The sequence below is a fragment of the Lonchura striata genome, chromosome 22, assembly GCF_046129695.1.
Source record: "Lonchura striata isolate bLonStr1 chromosome 22, bLonStr1.mat, whole genome shotgun sequence".
NCBI lineage: Eukaryota > Metazoa > Chordata > Aves > Passeriformes > Estrildidae > Lonchura > Lonchura striata.
The window spans coordinates 11355827-11371303 of NC_134624.1; the positions used below are offsets into that span (position 1 = coordinate 11355827).

A 15477-nucleotide genomic window follows, 5' to 3' on the forward strand; every position below is an offset into this window, starting at 1 on the left:
GGCTCGCCCCCGAACCCCGGGCTCTCCCCCGACCCCCGGGCTCGCCCCCGACCCCGGGCTCGCCCCCGACCCCCGGGCTCTCCCCCGACCCCCGGGCTCGCCCCCGACCCCGGGCTCTCCCCCGACCCCCGGGCTCGCCCCCGACCCCCGGGCTCGCCCCCGACCCCCGGGCTCGCCCCCGACCCCGCGCTCCCGCCGCCCGCTCGGAGCCGCGTGCGCAGCCGCGCTGCGGCCGCCAGGGGGCGCGGGCGAGACGGGCGCGGCCAAGGACGGCGCCGCAGCACCTGCGCTCGCGCGCTCCCGCCCCGCCCGGGCCATTGGTGCGCGCTCCCGCGCGGGGAGGCGGTTGGCTGGCGCGCGCGTCAGTCCGCGCTCCCCCGCCCCGCCCCGCAGTCCCTGCCGGGCCGGGCCTCGTCCCCGGGGCGCTGAGGGCGCGTCCCTCTCGCCGAGAGGGCCGGGGGCGTCGTTGGGGGCACCGAGTCCCGAACAGGTGAGCGGCGGACGAGCCCCGCGTGCCCGGCAGGAAAGGCGGGACAGGCCGCCGTAGCGCCTCGTCCCTTCGCCTTCTGCCGTCCCCGCTCCGGGCGCGTGTTGCGGGCGGAGCTCTGCGGCGACAGGCCCGGCCGGGCGCTCTCGCTCCGGCGGCGCCGCTTGCGGCAGGCCGGCGGCTCCCGGTTGGCCGCGGCGGCTCCGGGCGCCTCCTGCCCGGGGCAGGTGCGCGGGCGGCGGGCTGGGCTCCGGCGGGGCCGGGCGTCGCCTCCCCGCTCCGGAGCGCCCGGTCAGCCCCGCGGCCTCTCCCGGAGAGGGCCCCGCGCCCTCCCCGCCGGGAGATGTCGCTCCGGCGCGGGGCCGGCGGGCGCACGGCCCCGCCCGCCCGCGGGGCTCCGGCACCGGCCCGGTGCGTGCGGCGGGCACGGGCAGCCGGTGCTGCAGCTGAGCCCGGGCGGACAGCAGGAGCAGCCTTGGTACGGATGCGGGGTCTGGGGGGAACAGGTGGAAGCCACCTGGAGTTGGCTGCGTTCTCCTGTGTCCTTAGGCATAAATTCGAAAACTATTTGCGTATCATGTGGATGAAACCGTGCGGGGCTTGTTGAGAGCCTTGACTGCGATCTGATTTCAAATCACTTCAGATAGTTTTTGGTCTAGCTTCTGCAGCCTCATGTCAGCCTGGGGCTTTGGCATGATGGAGGAATGGATGTTGAAATTCTTGGTTATAGAAGCACATCGTGCCTTTTGTCTGTGGTTTGTTGTTCTGAACCCTACAAAATAGAGCATATGTGTTCTTGTCACACCAATTATTGAAAAAATTGAAATGCGTTGGTGTCTCTGAAATAGAGAAGAACATTCCTTGCCTCAGAAACATTATTTATGAATGTTGCAGTCTGTCTTTTATGTCTAGCTTTGATAGTCAGATATTTCTTCTCTTGTTCACCATTCGTGCTATGCCTGGTAGATATTCTTCCTGCCTGAGAAGAACGGGAAGCTGCTGTAAAGGGCAGAACTACACACATTTGTTTGTTCATTTTCCGTATGTTGCCCATCCTGCATGATGTAGCACGAGTTGGAAGAAAAATTATTACAAAACACTTTCAAACCAAGTTATTTTATTTGTTTTTCAGTTTATTTGCCTTATTTTAGTGAAGACATCTAGAAGTTCAGGTGCATAGTAATTACAAGGTTTGCACTTAAATAAAATGCCATGTGATGCAGGGCAGACAACAGGCATCATGTCTGTAATTGGATTGAAATACTTAAGTAGATGCTAACCCATTTTTAATTTGCTGTTTTGATTATTCTATGAACTGGGATCATTTACTCATGCAGAGATTGTCTATTGGATGAGTTTTGGGTGTGTCAAAAGAACACTGCTTTTCTGGCAAAAGATAGCTTGATTTGATGCTGTAGGAATTGCATATAGTTATAGTCTAGAAGACGGACTTTTTTAAGGGAGAGGTTCCCTAGTGACAGAACAAAAATAAAGACTGTAATAGAGGCACAGTTGTAACACCAATTGACCTGCAGTGATTTTTTTACCTTTATCAAAGTAACATGGGCTTTAATGAGATTTTCATGTCAGTCTATATAAAATAAGCTGTCTTTGAGAATTTCTTCTCGCTTGATGTGTACCTTTATTAAACATTAGGTTTTATTAAAGATGGTATAAAGCAGAAGAGGAGAAAAGGGAAGAGTTATGTGTAATGTAAATATCACCAAAATGAGTTACCTAAGCAGTATTTTCCTCAGGTTTGTAGCTGTTGATGTTTGCTGTAACAGCAATGGCTTTATTTGCTGATACAGAGATAAAAGAATTATTGTATTTGGAATTGTGTCCATTTTGCTTTGTTTAGTTAAACCTTGAAGAAGATGGTGTGAGGATGAGTAGCATTTACAATTCATAAAGCACCTTGAAAGAAGTGAGTGAAGCCAATAAATAATGTGGGTTCGCTTGGACCTTGTGTTGATTGACAGAGTGAAGGAGAGTTACAAGCACATATTTGGAGTATATTTAGTTATGAAACATAGAGTACATTGCTCTTCTCTCTGTGATGTATATGTACTTCTTTTGAGTTTGGGAATTTATCACATACCAATGAAACTAGAACAGGGAACTAACAATGAAAGTTGTGAGGGAGAGGTAAGAATAAAAATACCACAGTACGTGTTTCAGGTGAGGAGTGCATAGTTTGAGAAGAATTGACTTGTAAAATAAATGTCACCATAATCCTGTTTGCTGGTATTTACAGGAATGTTATGCTTTTAAGCAAGAGATAAAACTACTGAAAAGCCAGAGCTAGACCCAGCAACAAACTAATGGAGGTGTGCAGCAAAATGGGTTGAGAGCACAGCTGTCTTATTCCATCGTAAGTATGCAATTGTATTTAAAGTTACAGCTTTCACATTTTCACCTACATTTGATAATCAGAGATTACAGAAGTGTCTGTCAATTCTCTTCAACTCAAGTTTAGAGAACTTGAGTTGTTGTAGTATTTTACTATAATTTGCAGATATATCTTTCTTTTCCTGTAACTGAAGATTTTTTCCTTTCATGAGGCTTCCATTAAAGTAAAACTTCCCTTGATCGTCTAAGATATTGAAGTTTGCAGACTTGCTTGAAGGGTAGTGACTTCTGAAGGAGGACTTCTGCTGGAGAGAGCACTGCAGTTCTGTCTTGATATGGAACCTTGATGTAAAGATTTTGAGACACAGATAAAATTCCAGTCTATGCAAAGTTCTTCAAATGGTTTCTAATGATTAGAAACCCGCACTGTATTTCTTAATTTGTTTAGGTAGTCAGATGGAGATCTGTCTACTATCTTTACTTAGTAGAATTCAATTTATTGTACTTTTTTTAGCTTATACAAACAATTTTGATCATACTATTACTTCCTGATGCAGTAAGTAATGTTGCAGATAGAAGAATGGAGAGAAGAAAACACTTAAGAGTACATTTGTAAATATAATAAATGGTTATTAGAGTGAGCTTTGTAATCAATGGATATATAAAGACGTGAGGCATATTCAGAAGAATAGCATTGGACAGCATTGTCAGCTTCCTACTCCTTCATGGTTTTAGCAACTGAAGATTGTGCGAGATTTGAAATACTTTTTGACAGCCTTTTGTTATGAAATTTTGCATACAGCTCTCAAACTAGGAAAACTGAGACATTAAATTCATTATTATTTTGAAAAATAAGACATCCTTATTTTTATTCCACTTATAGAATGTTAGCTTACCTTTTTGGTATAGTGATTGCCATGTATGTCTTTGTATCCAGGTTGCTCTATGAAAGTTAGTTTGAAAAGTTGGTATTTTAATTGTTGTAGGGCAGCTTAGTGACAACAAAGGGACCAAGGGCAGTCTAGTGTAACATGTGACAAATCAAGTAAAGCATGTCATAAATGCATGACCTGTGCATTAGGTGTTGTTTTTAATATACTGTTAGATGTAATTCATATCAGTTACGTATTCATAAAAACCAAGAGTTTAGGACTTGGATTCTGAAGTTGTTTCTTGAACTCATCACAGCAGCTGCTTCTCTGCTCATAGTTGAACTCATTTGAGTTCATGCACTGGAAGGGTGGAAGTAGGAGAGTTGAGAGAATTTTAGAAAGGGAAGTCAACTTTGAATGTACTTTTTCCTGACTTAGACTTGATCCATTGGTAGCTATTGGGAAATGATGCAAGATTCAGTTTTTTTCAGCCTATTTACTCAGGGACAATGCATGTTACTGAGGAATAGTAGTTATTTACTTGAGTGATTTCAGTTTATGGTCAGCTGAATTAATCCACAGCCCCATTTTATTTCTGTTATGTTTTCATTATATATAAAATGAATATAGTAAGAAGTTACTATATTCATTAAATATAATAAGTTTCTCAGAAAAGGATGTGCATGAAACTGTTAAATCGTTCATAGTGTATTTTATCTGTAGGTGGTACTGTTGCCTAAAGCACAATGAAATATATTAAGGATTTCCTGGTGAAATGGACACTGAAAATACACAAGTGTTTGCTTTGGAAGATCTTTAAAAAGCCATCACATTTCTATGACTAATCTTCTGTAGCCTAATTGCTTTGTTATTAATAAACTTAGTAGGCAATTATTATTTAAATCCAAGCTTTCAAATGCTCTAAAAATTTTTCATGTTGTCCAAATGTCCACCGAGATCTATTGTTTTATTACTTCAAAAGGATTTTTTGAAATTAAGAGATTTTTCATATAAAACATTATGACTATTAACACAGCTCAACTGTGTGGTCTCATACCTGTGTTTTTACGTGAAGTGGACATCATAAAAGGCCTCAGAGTGGCATACAGATAGTTATTTTCTGAAGGAAGTTGGGTTTACATGGGTAATTTCTATAATTACTCTAGGAGATAGGGTTCTTTTCCCCTCCACTTTGCAGCAATCATGTGTGAGGGGATGAGAAATAGGGTTTGAGATGTGATACTTACTGGATGGGGCAAAAATGAAGACACGTGGTGTTTGTACTTTTGGGAAAGGATGCTGTTAGGAATTAAATGATCTTGCATCGGTGTTGCTCAGTGCTTTTGAGGTTTGTGTTTCTCTAGGTTAGCAAGTATACATGTAGCACTCATCAGCTGCTGCTTTGAAAGAAGTAAAGAAATTCTCCTCTCCAAATCCTTCCAGGATGGTTTTTTCTGTCACTGCAATGACAAACTGCTTCTAAATTGTGCAGGGTCAAAAGAATTTTGAAATCCTTTTGAATGTACTTTTTTTTTTTTTTAATAAAGTTATGATACTGAAGTAAAAGAAACCTAATGATGGAGGGGGTGGAGAAGATATGTAAGCATCTGGATGTGGAGAGCAAGCAGTGCATTGATTTAGATACTGCAATGGTATTTGCCTTTTTGTCTTTATTACCAGTACAACAAAAAGATGGCACTTCTCCCCAACCACCACCCTGCCCTCAAGAGAGCTGAAGCTGGACATGATGTAGACGGTGATACAAGTTTCACATCAGTGACTGATTGCAAGCACAGGGGCAAAAAATATAACCCTGTTATTGTTTCATTCTGTTTTTGTAATAGAACCTTTTTCTTCCAGTAGTTAGCTGTGCTAACATACTTTGGTTTGTACTCTATGTCCACAGCATCTGAGTATGACTTTGTTCATGATTCATCAAGGAAAGAAATGTTCTAGTGGTGAACATCTGGAAGAATAGTTTAGGAATGAAGAAAAGGAAAATGAATACAATGATGAAAAACAGTTCAGAACTGAATATGAGCTCTGAATATATGGTGTGTTGTAAACATGTCTTCAGGCTGGGTGTTGCCAGTGGACTGTAGTAGTATATTGTTGGTCTTGCTAAAGGTAAAAAGCAGGATTTTGTAGGTATTCTTCATTGTCTTGATCAATGCCAATTAACCGTTGTGATGTCTGATAGCAAATTCTGGAAGGCATATTCTCTGAGGAGCAACTGACAATTTTGTGTTTATCTAGTCTGGAGAAAAAGAGGCGCTGAGCAGCAACCTCGTTGTTCTCTGCAGCTTCCTGAGCGGGGACAAGGAGAGGGAAATGGTGATCTCTTCTGCCCAGAATCCAGGGTGGGACATACGTGAATGATTCAAACCTGCACCAGGGGAGGTTCAGACTAAACATCAGTAAGCATTTCTTTAGCTGAGAGAGTGGTCAAATACTGGAGCAGGCTTCCTAGAAATGTGGTTGGTGCCCCATGCCTGTCAGTGTTTAAGAGCCTTTGAACAATGCCCTTAATAACATGCTTTAACTTCTGGTCATCCATGAAGTGGTCAAGCAATGAGACTAGATGATCATTGTATGCCCCTTCCAACTGGAACTGGTCCTTCTAAATTTATTTATTAAAAACCACAAATCCTACTGGTTACTTCCATTGGTTCTAACCAAGTTTCAGTGCCCAGGTAGGGTTCTAGTGAACTTGAATTGTTCTCACTGAACCAGTTGTACAGCTAATTTAAGCTTAAGAAAGAACATTTATCTTTTGGTAGAATGCTGAAGTATTTTTTCCTAAAGGCGTGTTGCAGCTCTCAGTTCATGATTCAGTGGTATTAGGAAAACCATAATCAACTAATGAAAGTAGTAAGTAAATGGTTTTTGAAATCAGCTAAGCCAGTTGACTTGTGGAGTCTGGAATGGCTGAGTCAGGGCTGGTAAGAGGCATATATAGCTCAGTATTCTGGTAAAATAATGGTTCTAACGTTTACTTCTGTGCTTGGTTTTGATGGTGATATTTTTGGGTTTTTTTCAGTTGTTTTTGCACTGTCTTCAGTTTTGCTTCAGAAAGTGCTACATATCTAAATGGGTTTGTCAAATTGGCAAAGAAGAACAGACAACCTCTGGTGTCTGTTGCATCCTGATTTATCCACTTTGCTTCTGGCAGCCTATGAAGGAGATCTACTGCAGTGTGCCTGTGAACCTTCCCTGCAAACAGATAAGGTGTTTCCTTAGTTTTGATTTTTAGCACTGTTTGTGTAATGCAAAATTTTAATAATTAATGTGAGCAAGTTGAAATAAATTGTGTGAATCAAAAGCTGTGAAAGGAAGTTGTATGTCATTTTGAGTGACTTCTTATGTTTTATTGCCAACATTTTGGTCCTTTAATAATTTCTGGGATTTGAGAAATTTCTTTTTAATCTTTTTACTGTGAAATAATGGCAAGTGCAGGGGAATATTATTTTTAATATCTTTCCGTATGTTGTCTGACAGCCTCTTCATACAGTGAGCATAGCATTAGCTCCTGTGTTACTTTGTGTGCAGAGTGATGCTTTCTGCAGGTGGGGAAACACTCCAAATGATCAAGTGGACTTGACTTAAAGGATAATTGCTTCCTATGACTTTTTTGAAGGTAGCAAAACAAGTGGGTGTGTAGAGAAGCATTTTTTCATAGATGTGAATCTTGGAGAAATCTTTGCACATAGGAAAAAACAGTGCATTTTTAGTGCTTGTGTTATATTTGGAACATTTTGGGGGACGAGGTAAGGCGAGGGGAATCTATTTTGATCCTGTCTAGAATGAAAGTTTCTAGCCTTGCAAGATTTATGTACGTGCTGAATGTTGAAAGGCAAAAGTCTATTAGTGCTTTTGAGTTTAGGTATTAAAGCATTTTTGTCTCACTTTGGTAAAATGAACATTAAAACTTCATGTAAAACGGAACTTGGGCATGGTACAAATTCACATATAGGATTTTTCTTTCCCCTTTCACATCGTTATTGATTCCTCATGCCCTGGAGAAGCTATTCAGAAAGGCAGGAATGGAGGACACAAGAATATTTTTGTGGCCTTAATGTAAATGCCACATGTTAAAGAAATTACATCTACAGAATTACTTTCCACTTCAGGATTGTAAGGACTTTTAAGAAGAGCAACTCCAGACCTAGAAATACTGAGCAGCCTGTCAGTGCTCAAAATGAGTTAACTTTATCAAGAGAAAATAGAAAAGAAATTGACGCTTGCCTTGTTTAGCAGAGAAGATTTTGGCATTATTTGAAGCAAAATTAGTGTCTCATTTCATGCGAGATCCTGAGGAGAATTGTTTGTCATTGTAGGAATGAGAAGTGAAGACTTCATCTTTCTAAAGAGAGTAAAATAAGAGGCTGTTTTTATTCTTAGCTGTTTTGTTTTTTCAGAATTTTTCTGTTGGTGTGATCAGTGTTGTGGGTGGGGACACGAGGACGCAGCAGGAGATGTGGCAGTATCCCTTGCTGCACATATGAGCAACTACAGATTTTGCTGAAAGAGTCCATTTACAGGAATCAGTGTCAGTGCCTGCCATGGGGTCATCCATGTGTACTGTGGGGAGTGATGACACAATCATGCTGTTTGCTCAGTTAAAGAGAATCAGAACTTGAGCTGACTTGCTAGTTCTGTAAGCAGTTTGTGATAGCCTGCAGTTTCTGAGACTTTGTCCTGCCTGGGAGAGACTTAATTCAACATGAATGACAAATAATCCTTTTTTCCCCCTGCATTTCTTGAGTTGAGTGGAAGTAGGGGTAAGGACTTGGCATGGCTTTAGCAATATTCAATTGTACTCCTTCACAGTTGGTACTTGAAAAAGAGAAGAGCATCTATCTCCTAAAATAATCTTGTTTCCTAAGTCCTTCCTAAGCTCTGAGTAGGAAAAATGAAATATCTTGTATTGCTGGGTTATTTTCTGTGTGCATTTTGGGTTTTTTTATAAATTTAATTTATTCCACAAATAATTTGCTTTGCAGGAATTTCTGTTTTCTCTTTTCAACCAGTGCTGGCTAAGCTGAAACTTCCCACACCTTGTGGAGAGCATGTATAAAAGGAATGACCTCATGGCCAGTGTGATGGTCACCTCTGCCACTCCAGAGGTACAGTTCATTGGGTTTTATTAGCTCCTGTATCAAAATGGAAATTTTGTCTTGTTTCAGCTTTCACAGAAGCCCTTTCCACCACTAGTCAAATACCACACCATTTGTAAATAAAAGAACTAAAATGGCAAGGAGTAATTGTAGAACACTCCATGGTTTTTGGTGTTCACAGCCACGTTTTTTTATTGTTGTTGTTAATGATTATTTATTTTGTTTAGTTTTAAATAGCACCTTTGACCCGTTACTCTGTAACTTAGAGCAGCCATCGATTATTGGTGAGTTCAGAGCAGTGTAATATACCATCAAAATGGAGTCTGACAGAAATAGAACCCAGAAATATACAGCTGCTTTTGTGTGACAGCTCTTTCATTTAGTCTATGATTTTAAAAATGGCTTACTTAATCTGAGAATTTCATAGAGCTAGAATTTTATGTCGCTGTAGTTTTTGCAGAAAGAAGTTGGAAACATTTGTGTACAGTGCAAAACTAAATTTGGTGTCTGAAACTTCTTGAAGTTCATACATTTTCCTGTCATTACTTAGTATTTTTACACATTTATTTCCTGATTTTGAGATTAAATTAATAATTTTGCAGATAAGCCTACTATTTTTTCTTTGTAGGGTAGTAGCAGCTCAGATTCTCTGGAAGGGCGAAGTTCAGATTATGCCAATAAAAGCTATGATGCAGTTGTATTTGATGTGTTGAAAGTAACTCCTGAGGAGTTTGCCGTAAGTATAAATACTATTTTTGCATTTAAGCTTGTATAATACTTAGGGTTACAGAGTACTAAAAAATACATTAAATACTTTTTCTTAAAACCAAACCAAACCAAACCAAAACAACTTTTAAATAAAGCTTCAGTATTTTTGAAACACAAATTTCTGATTTTATCAACTTCAATAAAATAAGCCTGTATTGGGATTTAATCATTTAGTACTGAACTCACACAGCATATTTGTTTTACTGTATAAAGTAATTTGCATTTTTTAAAGTCTTTTAGGAGATCCTAGCATAGGTTAGTTCTGGTTAGTGGGGAATATGTATATGGTTTCTAGTTACTGAAGAGCAGATAGAAGTATGTCATTGTTAGCTCTATATATTACATGATAATTCTGTCTTCATTGCAGAGCCAGATAACATTGATGGATATGCCAGTATTTAAAGCTATACAGCCTGAGGTAGGTTTTCTTAAACCATCTGTTTACATCTTGGCAATTCAGTGCCTGAGGAAATGTGGGAACTCAAAGATGCCTTTTTTTGTTCAAAGATGCTCATCTTCTTGCACTGCACTAATGTTTTTCTAGGTATATTCCCTCTTAGTACTCTGAATCTGTAATCCAGCATGAGTTACTTTGGTTTGTCATCTGTTGCCAAAGGGGATAACTGTGCTTTTCTGGATGTCTTCTTGTCTACCTTTGAGTGGAGTGTTTCTTCAGGATAAGTTCATCAAGGGTAAAAATTCTCTATTCTCCCTTCTGCAGCTGTTTTTCAATTCATGTCTGATTTCAGACGTTTGACTGCTGCCTCTGGCCATAATCTCTGGCCATAAAGTGTTAGACTGCATCAACTGCTTTATAAGCTTCTTAATTTGTACAGTCATTTTTAAGATTCAGAATAATAAATGCTGTGTTTAGATCAGCCCAAACCCTTAAACATTAGTGTATTATTGTCTTTTAAGATTTTAACTTTTTAAGAAAGACACAGAAGGAAACTCAAGGCCTGTTGAGGAAAAGCAGTCAAGGTTAACATAGACATTTGAAAATTAGTAATAAGAACTTGAGAAATGAATAATAAAAGTAATTGTCAGAATATGACAGAATTGCATAAAAATATGATAAATTCATTTACTGCAAAAGGTACAATAATCATGTGTCTCCTGCTTCAGGTGTTTTTAATATAAGAACATGTATCCATTGTGGGCTGTTATCTTCTTGTCCTAAGGTTGGAGTATCCTGATTGTATAAAGGGCTGCCCATGCCTTCCCATAATGTCAGCAGAACTGAATGTCTGACATCAGTAGGGGCAGTCAGGTTTAGAAGGTTTTGAGTGGAAGCTCTGGCCACCTAATTAGGTCACTAACAAAACAAGTCATCATTTATTACAGTAGTTCAGAGAGATTAGCAGGCTTCTATTTTGAGAAAATATAGGAAGGAAATAAAAAATTGGTCTATCTGTTGTCTGTCCTACCTGTCAGATAATGACTTTTTTTCAGTGCTAAAATGTATTAAGAACACCAAGACAGTTTTATAGCTGAAAATGCTTTCATGCTTCTGAAATTACATGTGTCCTCCAGGCAGTTGGGGAGACATTTCTTTCCTGTGGGGAAGAAAATGGCAAACAAATAATGCAATAAGAAATGAGCAATGCCCATAGAAAAATCTGCTAGCAAAAAATTTTCAATATGTACAAATTGATACATAGATACTTTTCCATGAGGAAGTTTTATTTAGACAAATATCAAAACAAAACAGAGAGGGTTTTTTATTCTAACTACCTTTGCCAAAAGCAGAGGTAGTCATACTCTGAGGAGATGAATTAACTAAAAAATAATATATATAAAACTATAGATGTTCATTTTTAAAGCGAATTTTGCATTTACTTTAGTTGCTATGAAAACTGTGCCATACTATTTTATAGCAAAAAATATCCCAAAACAATTGATTTGCTGTTCTTCTTTTCCTTTGTAATTGCTTCGTTTTGCCTTTTGGAAATGAGATTTCCTGAAGTGCTACTCTGGCAAATAGATGTAACCCACTGAGGAGTGATCAGAAGGAAAACTATTGTATTTTCACCTTCTGCTAGAATGTAATTCTTTGAATATGTAGCAGTTACCATGAAGTACTAGTTGTTAATTGTGCTTCCTGATTTTCATTTTATTGGAACTGTCAATATAGTTTGTCAAAACTAAGCAACTGTTTCTATCCTGAAATTCTGCCAACTGTAGGACTAGGTTTTAAAGCAAGAAATAGTCTGTGTATTTGTCATGAAACTGCCCCTTGCTATTAGTTAGTAGACTAAGAAAGTAAACATTTTCTAGTTGAAGTTTAAGGTTTTATTATTTTAACATGACCTTATGCATAGATGAACATGCCTAAGATTTTAAATTTGGTTGCTAAGTCTTATCTCAAACACACAAACATCCTTTAAGTATGGTATTTGCTGAGGCTTTTTCCTGCTTTTCAACAGCTATTACTATAAAACACGTCTGCATTTTACTTTGCAGAGTTTAGAAAGAGAATGTCTAGTTAATAATTCTTTGTTCTCCAGCACAAATAATTATGCTTACATTTTAGATTTTTATCTGACTTTATTTAGATTTTTTCCCAAGTCCTGGAATTACAATCTCCACAAATTTCAGTGTTTTGCACTTGATGGCAATGTTTGCTGTGACTGTGCACATTGAGGAAACTGCCAGCATCCCTCCATGCCAGAAAAAAAAAAGAGATGACGTGTAATTCTCAAACACAGTTATATTGTAGCACTATAAAAAAATCAGCAGGAGCATTTTGAATCACTCACTTGTATCAACCTTATTATTCAGTCTGAATTTAAACCTAGTCAGATAATTTTGCCATGCACGGGATTTTCCATTGTTACTCACTAGCCCTCTTGCAACTGATTAGGTTACTGATCTCTTCCACTTTTCTGACAAAGGTAAGTTTTGCTGTCCCTAGTAGAGTGTCTGAGATTTTTTTCCCACATAAACGTGATTTCTAGTATCATAAGACCAGACATGGACTGTTCATGTGTCCTGACAGATGCAAATTGTCATTTTTATCTGCAGAAGTTTAAAGTCCTGGAGATGGGAATTCAAAATGTGTTTGGAGCTGGAAGTGCTTTTCCTGCTGCTCACACAGGCATGTGCAGATCTCTAGAGTGCGTTCCATGTATCAGCATTACAAAGTGCTTTACAGAGGCAGAATTCTCTTTGGCTGACTCTGCCTTTTCATATGAAGGTGTCTAAAATTAGTATTGTAAATTTGGAAAGTTGAACAACATTTTGAATGAAATGGAGATTTGTGGTTCTAAAAACAGAAGAGTGATTTAGAGTTAGTGTTATGAAGACCTCATTTCTGTTTTTAAGGCAATTTTTAAATGTGTTTCCTAGGAACTAGCCAGCTGTGGATGGAATAAGAAAGAAAAACACACCCTCGCTCCAAACATTGTTGCCTTTACTAGGAGGTTTAATCAGGTATATAATTTGATTACTGTCATGAACAGGTACTGTTTGACAGTTGTCTTTGAGTATAAAGTTAAACAGAACTACTCACGTGAATTAAAACCTATTTTTCCAAACAGGGATTAAGATTTTTAAATTGCAACTCCTGTTTTCAATTGGTTTGTCCACATTTTCATATTGTTCCTCTAGACCATTTGTTCCTAATTATTAGTTCCTGATTTGTTTTGCTATGGTGCAACATTAGCAATTTTTTTATATTTTTCTGGGTTTCTGGGTGCTCATTCAGTTACTTTGTTGTTGTCTCGCTTCTCTACTTCTTATGCTGGTAATGCTTCAGGGCAATTGCAGTGATACAGATGTGAATTCATGGAATCAGAAATATTTTCTTTCCTTAGCCTGTTTTCTTTCTGGAACATTGCCAGTGTTTCCAAATATTTCATCTAATAGACTAATAAGTCCATTTTTTTATAATAAATTAAAGTTGTATATGTTTACTTTATAGGTCAGTTTTTGGGTTGTACGAGAAATATTAACAGCACAGACCTTAAAAATAAGGGCAGAAATATTGAGCCACTTTGTGAAGATAGCTAAAGTAAGTGCAGATTTCTTACACTACCATTCAAAACCTTAATTCTTTTGTGTTTGTTTCTGCACTACTCCTGTGAGCCCTTTCCAGTGTGCTAAAAGCTATTATTCCCTTTTTTCAGAAGCTTCTAGAACTGAACAATCTTCATTCTCTTATGTCTGTGGTGTCAGCACTGCAAAGCGCACCTATCTTCAGGTTGACCAAAACTTGGGCTGTAAGTGTTGCCTTGAACCTTGTCCTTTCTGTCTTGTTTGAATTCTGAGGTTCTTTGGAATTTGTCATATTGTAAACTCTGGAGGAAGATACTCTTATGTTTTTAGCAATATGAGAACCACTGACAAATTAGTCAGAAATAGTGGTCATGTTTTTTCATAACTTAAGACCTACACTAAATGGCCTTTTTTTAACAGGTAGCATGTTTTCAAGCGTTGTGCTGCTTTGGATGATGATGAGAAATTTGATCTTAACTGGACTGCTGTCCTTTACTCTGGGCAATTCATCAAGTTACTGATTGTTAGTTTTGTGTGGATTTGTCTTTGAAAATTTTATGATCTTCGTTTTCTCTGTAGCTTTTGAATCGGAAAGACAAGACCACCTTTGAGAAGTTAGACTATTTACTATCTAAGGAAGATAATTATAAAAGGACACGAGAGTACATCAGAAGCTTAAAAATGGTTCCTACAATTCCATATTTAGGTGAGTGTGAACAATTACCTTATTTATCTGTAGCTCATTGACAGACGAGTGCTAATGTACCATGTTGTGCACCTGAAGAACCCTCTGTGTAGAAGAATGGTTCACTCTATTTCATATTTGGAAAAATTAGGTCAGGTTGAGATTTTTGGGCTATACATATGTTTACATACTTTTGGAAGGAGTTTTTCTCTCAGGTGCTGAATAAATATATGTGTAATTCAATGCTAAAATGTATTAAAAGGGAGACCTACAGTTAAAATGCTTTCCCGTCTTGATATTGTCTCCTTTTCTTTTGTGATAAACACAGAGTAGCCATTTGATGAATTGGTTTTTTTGGTCAGTATTTCACCTGGAAATATTTCTGCACAAAGGTTATTGTTAATCAAAACAGTCCAATATAATTAATTGCTTTCTGGCTTTATTAGTGATTTAGTCAGATGCTAAACTGCAGCTAAAAAGAATAAAAGTTTTTAAATTGGTGACACTGGATAGCAAGACCTCAAGAATTCTGCTTAGCCTTCCTGGGCCAGAATTGCTATCTGTATTGTTTACCCCTAATGCCTCAGTAGCCTTATCTTCTGTGAACACTTTCACTCTTGCTTTAAATACACATAACCTTGCATGCACAACACCTGGCTGGCAGGATTTCTTCAACTCTGTCCAGTACCACATTCTTTTGCTTGAATTGAACATGGTAATTTTTACCTTCACTAGATAAACCCTACCTTGTTCCTTACACAGCTTGAGGCTACTCCTGACATTATGGACTTCAGTCATTATCTGTTGCCTTCACTGTAGATCTTCAATTACCTCTCTTCCAAAAGGAAGAGTCCTTGGATTACTTGATCATGCCTTGTACAGATGCCACTTGGCATCCTTGACAACTTGCCTGGGCAGCGTTTCAGTCCTGTATCCTTTTTTTAGGGGAAGAGGGTGCACACGAAGTGTACTGCCTGCGAAATTCAAGATAGAAGTGCAGGTTATATTTTATACAGTTACTTCAGGAAGCTTTTTGTGCTCTACTTAATAATTTCTGACATTCAGGTACCTCAAAGTTTAGTAGCAATCACAGAGTAGCAAGCATGAACTGTTTATTGTAATGCTAAGATTGTGCCTTTATTGACACTGGTTTGCTCTTCTTGTTTTATATGGAAAGTCGGTATTATTTGTTTACCCCTT

General features: G+C 39.0%; 1 protein-coding gene across 2 annotated transcripts in view; it reads left to right on the forward strand.

Annotated features, from left to right (window-relative positions):
• The first annotated feature begins 373 nt into the window (after positions 1-373).
• The window catches only part of RALGPS1 (Ral GEF with PH domain and SH3 binding motif 1), a 50363-nt gene continuing 35259 nt past the window's right edge, over positions 374-15477 (forward strand). For both annotated transcript variants that reach the window (XM_077787938.1, XM_077787939.1), the window contains exons 1-10: positions 374-490; positions 2745-2861; positions 6752-6939; positions 8715-8837; positions 9457-9564; positions 9964-10014; positions 12945-13028; positions 13519-13608; positions 13724-13816; positions 14172-14298. In XM_077787938.1, coding sequence (XP_077644064.1) covers positions 8781-8837; positions 9457-9564; positions 9964-10014; positions 12945-13028; positions 13519-13608; positions 13724-13816; positions 14172-14298 — 610 coding nt within the window. In that variant the 5' untranslated portion in view covers positions 374-490; positions 2745-2861; positions 6752-6939; positions 8715-8780. The remainder of the gene's footprint in view (positions 491-2744; positions 2862-6751; positions 6940-8714; positions 8838-9456; positions 9565-9963; positions 10015-12944; positions 13029-13518; positions 13609-13723; positions 13817-14171; positions 14299-15477) is intronic.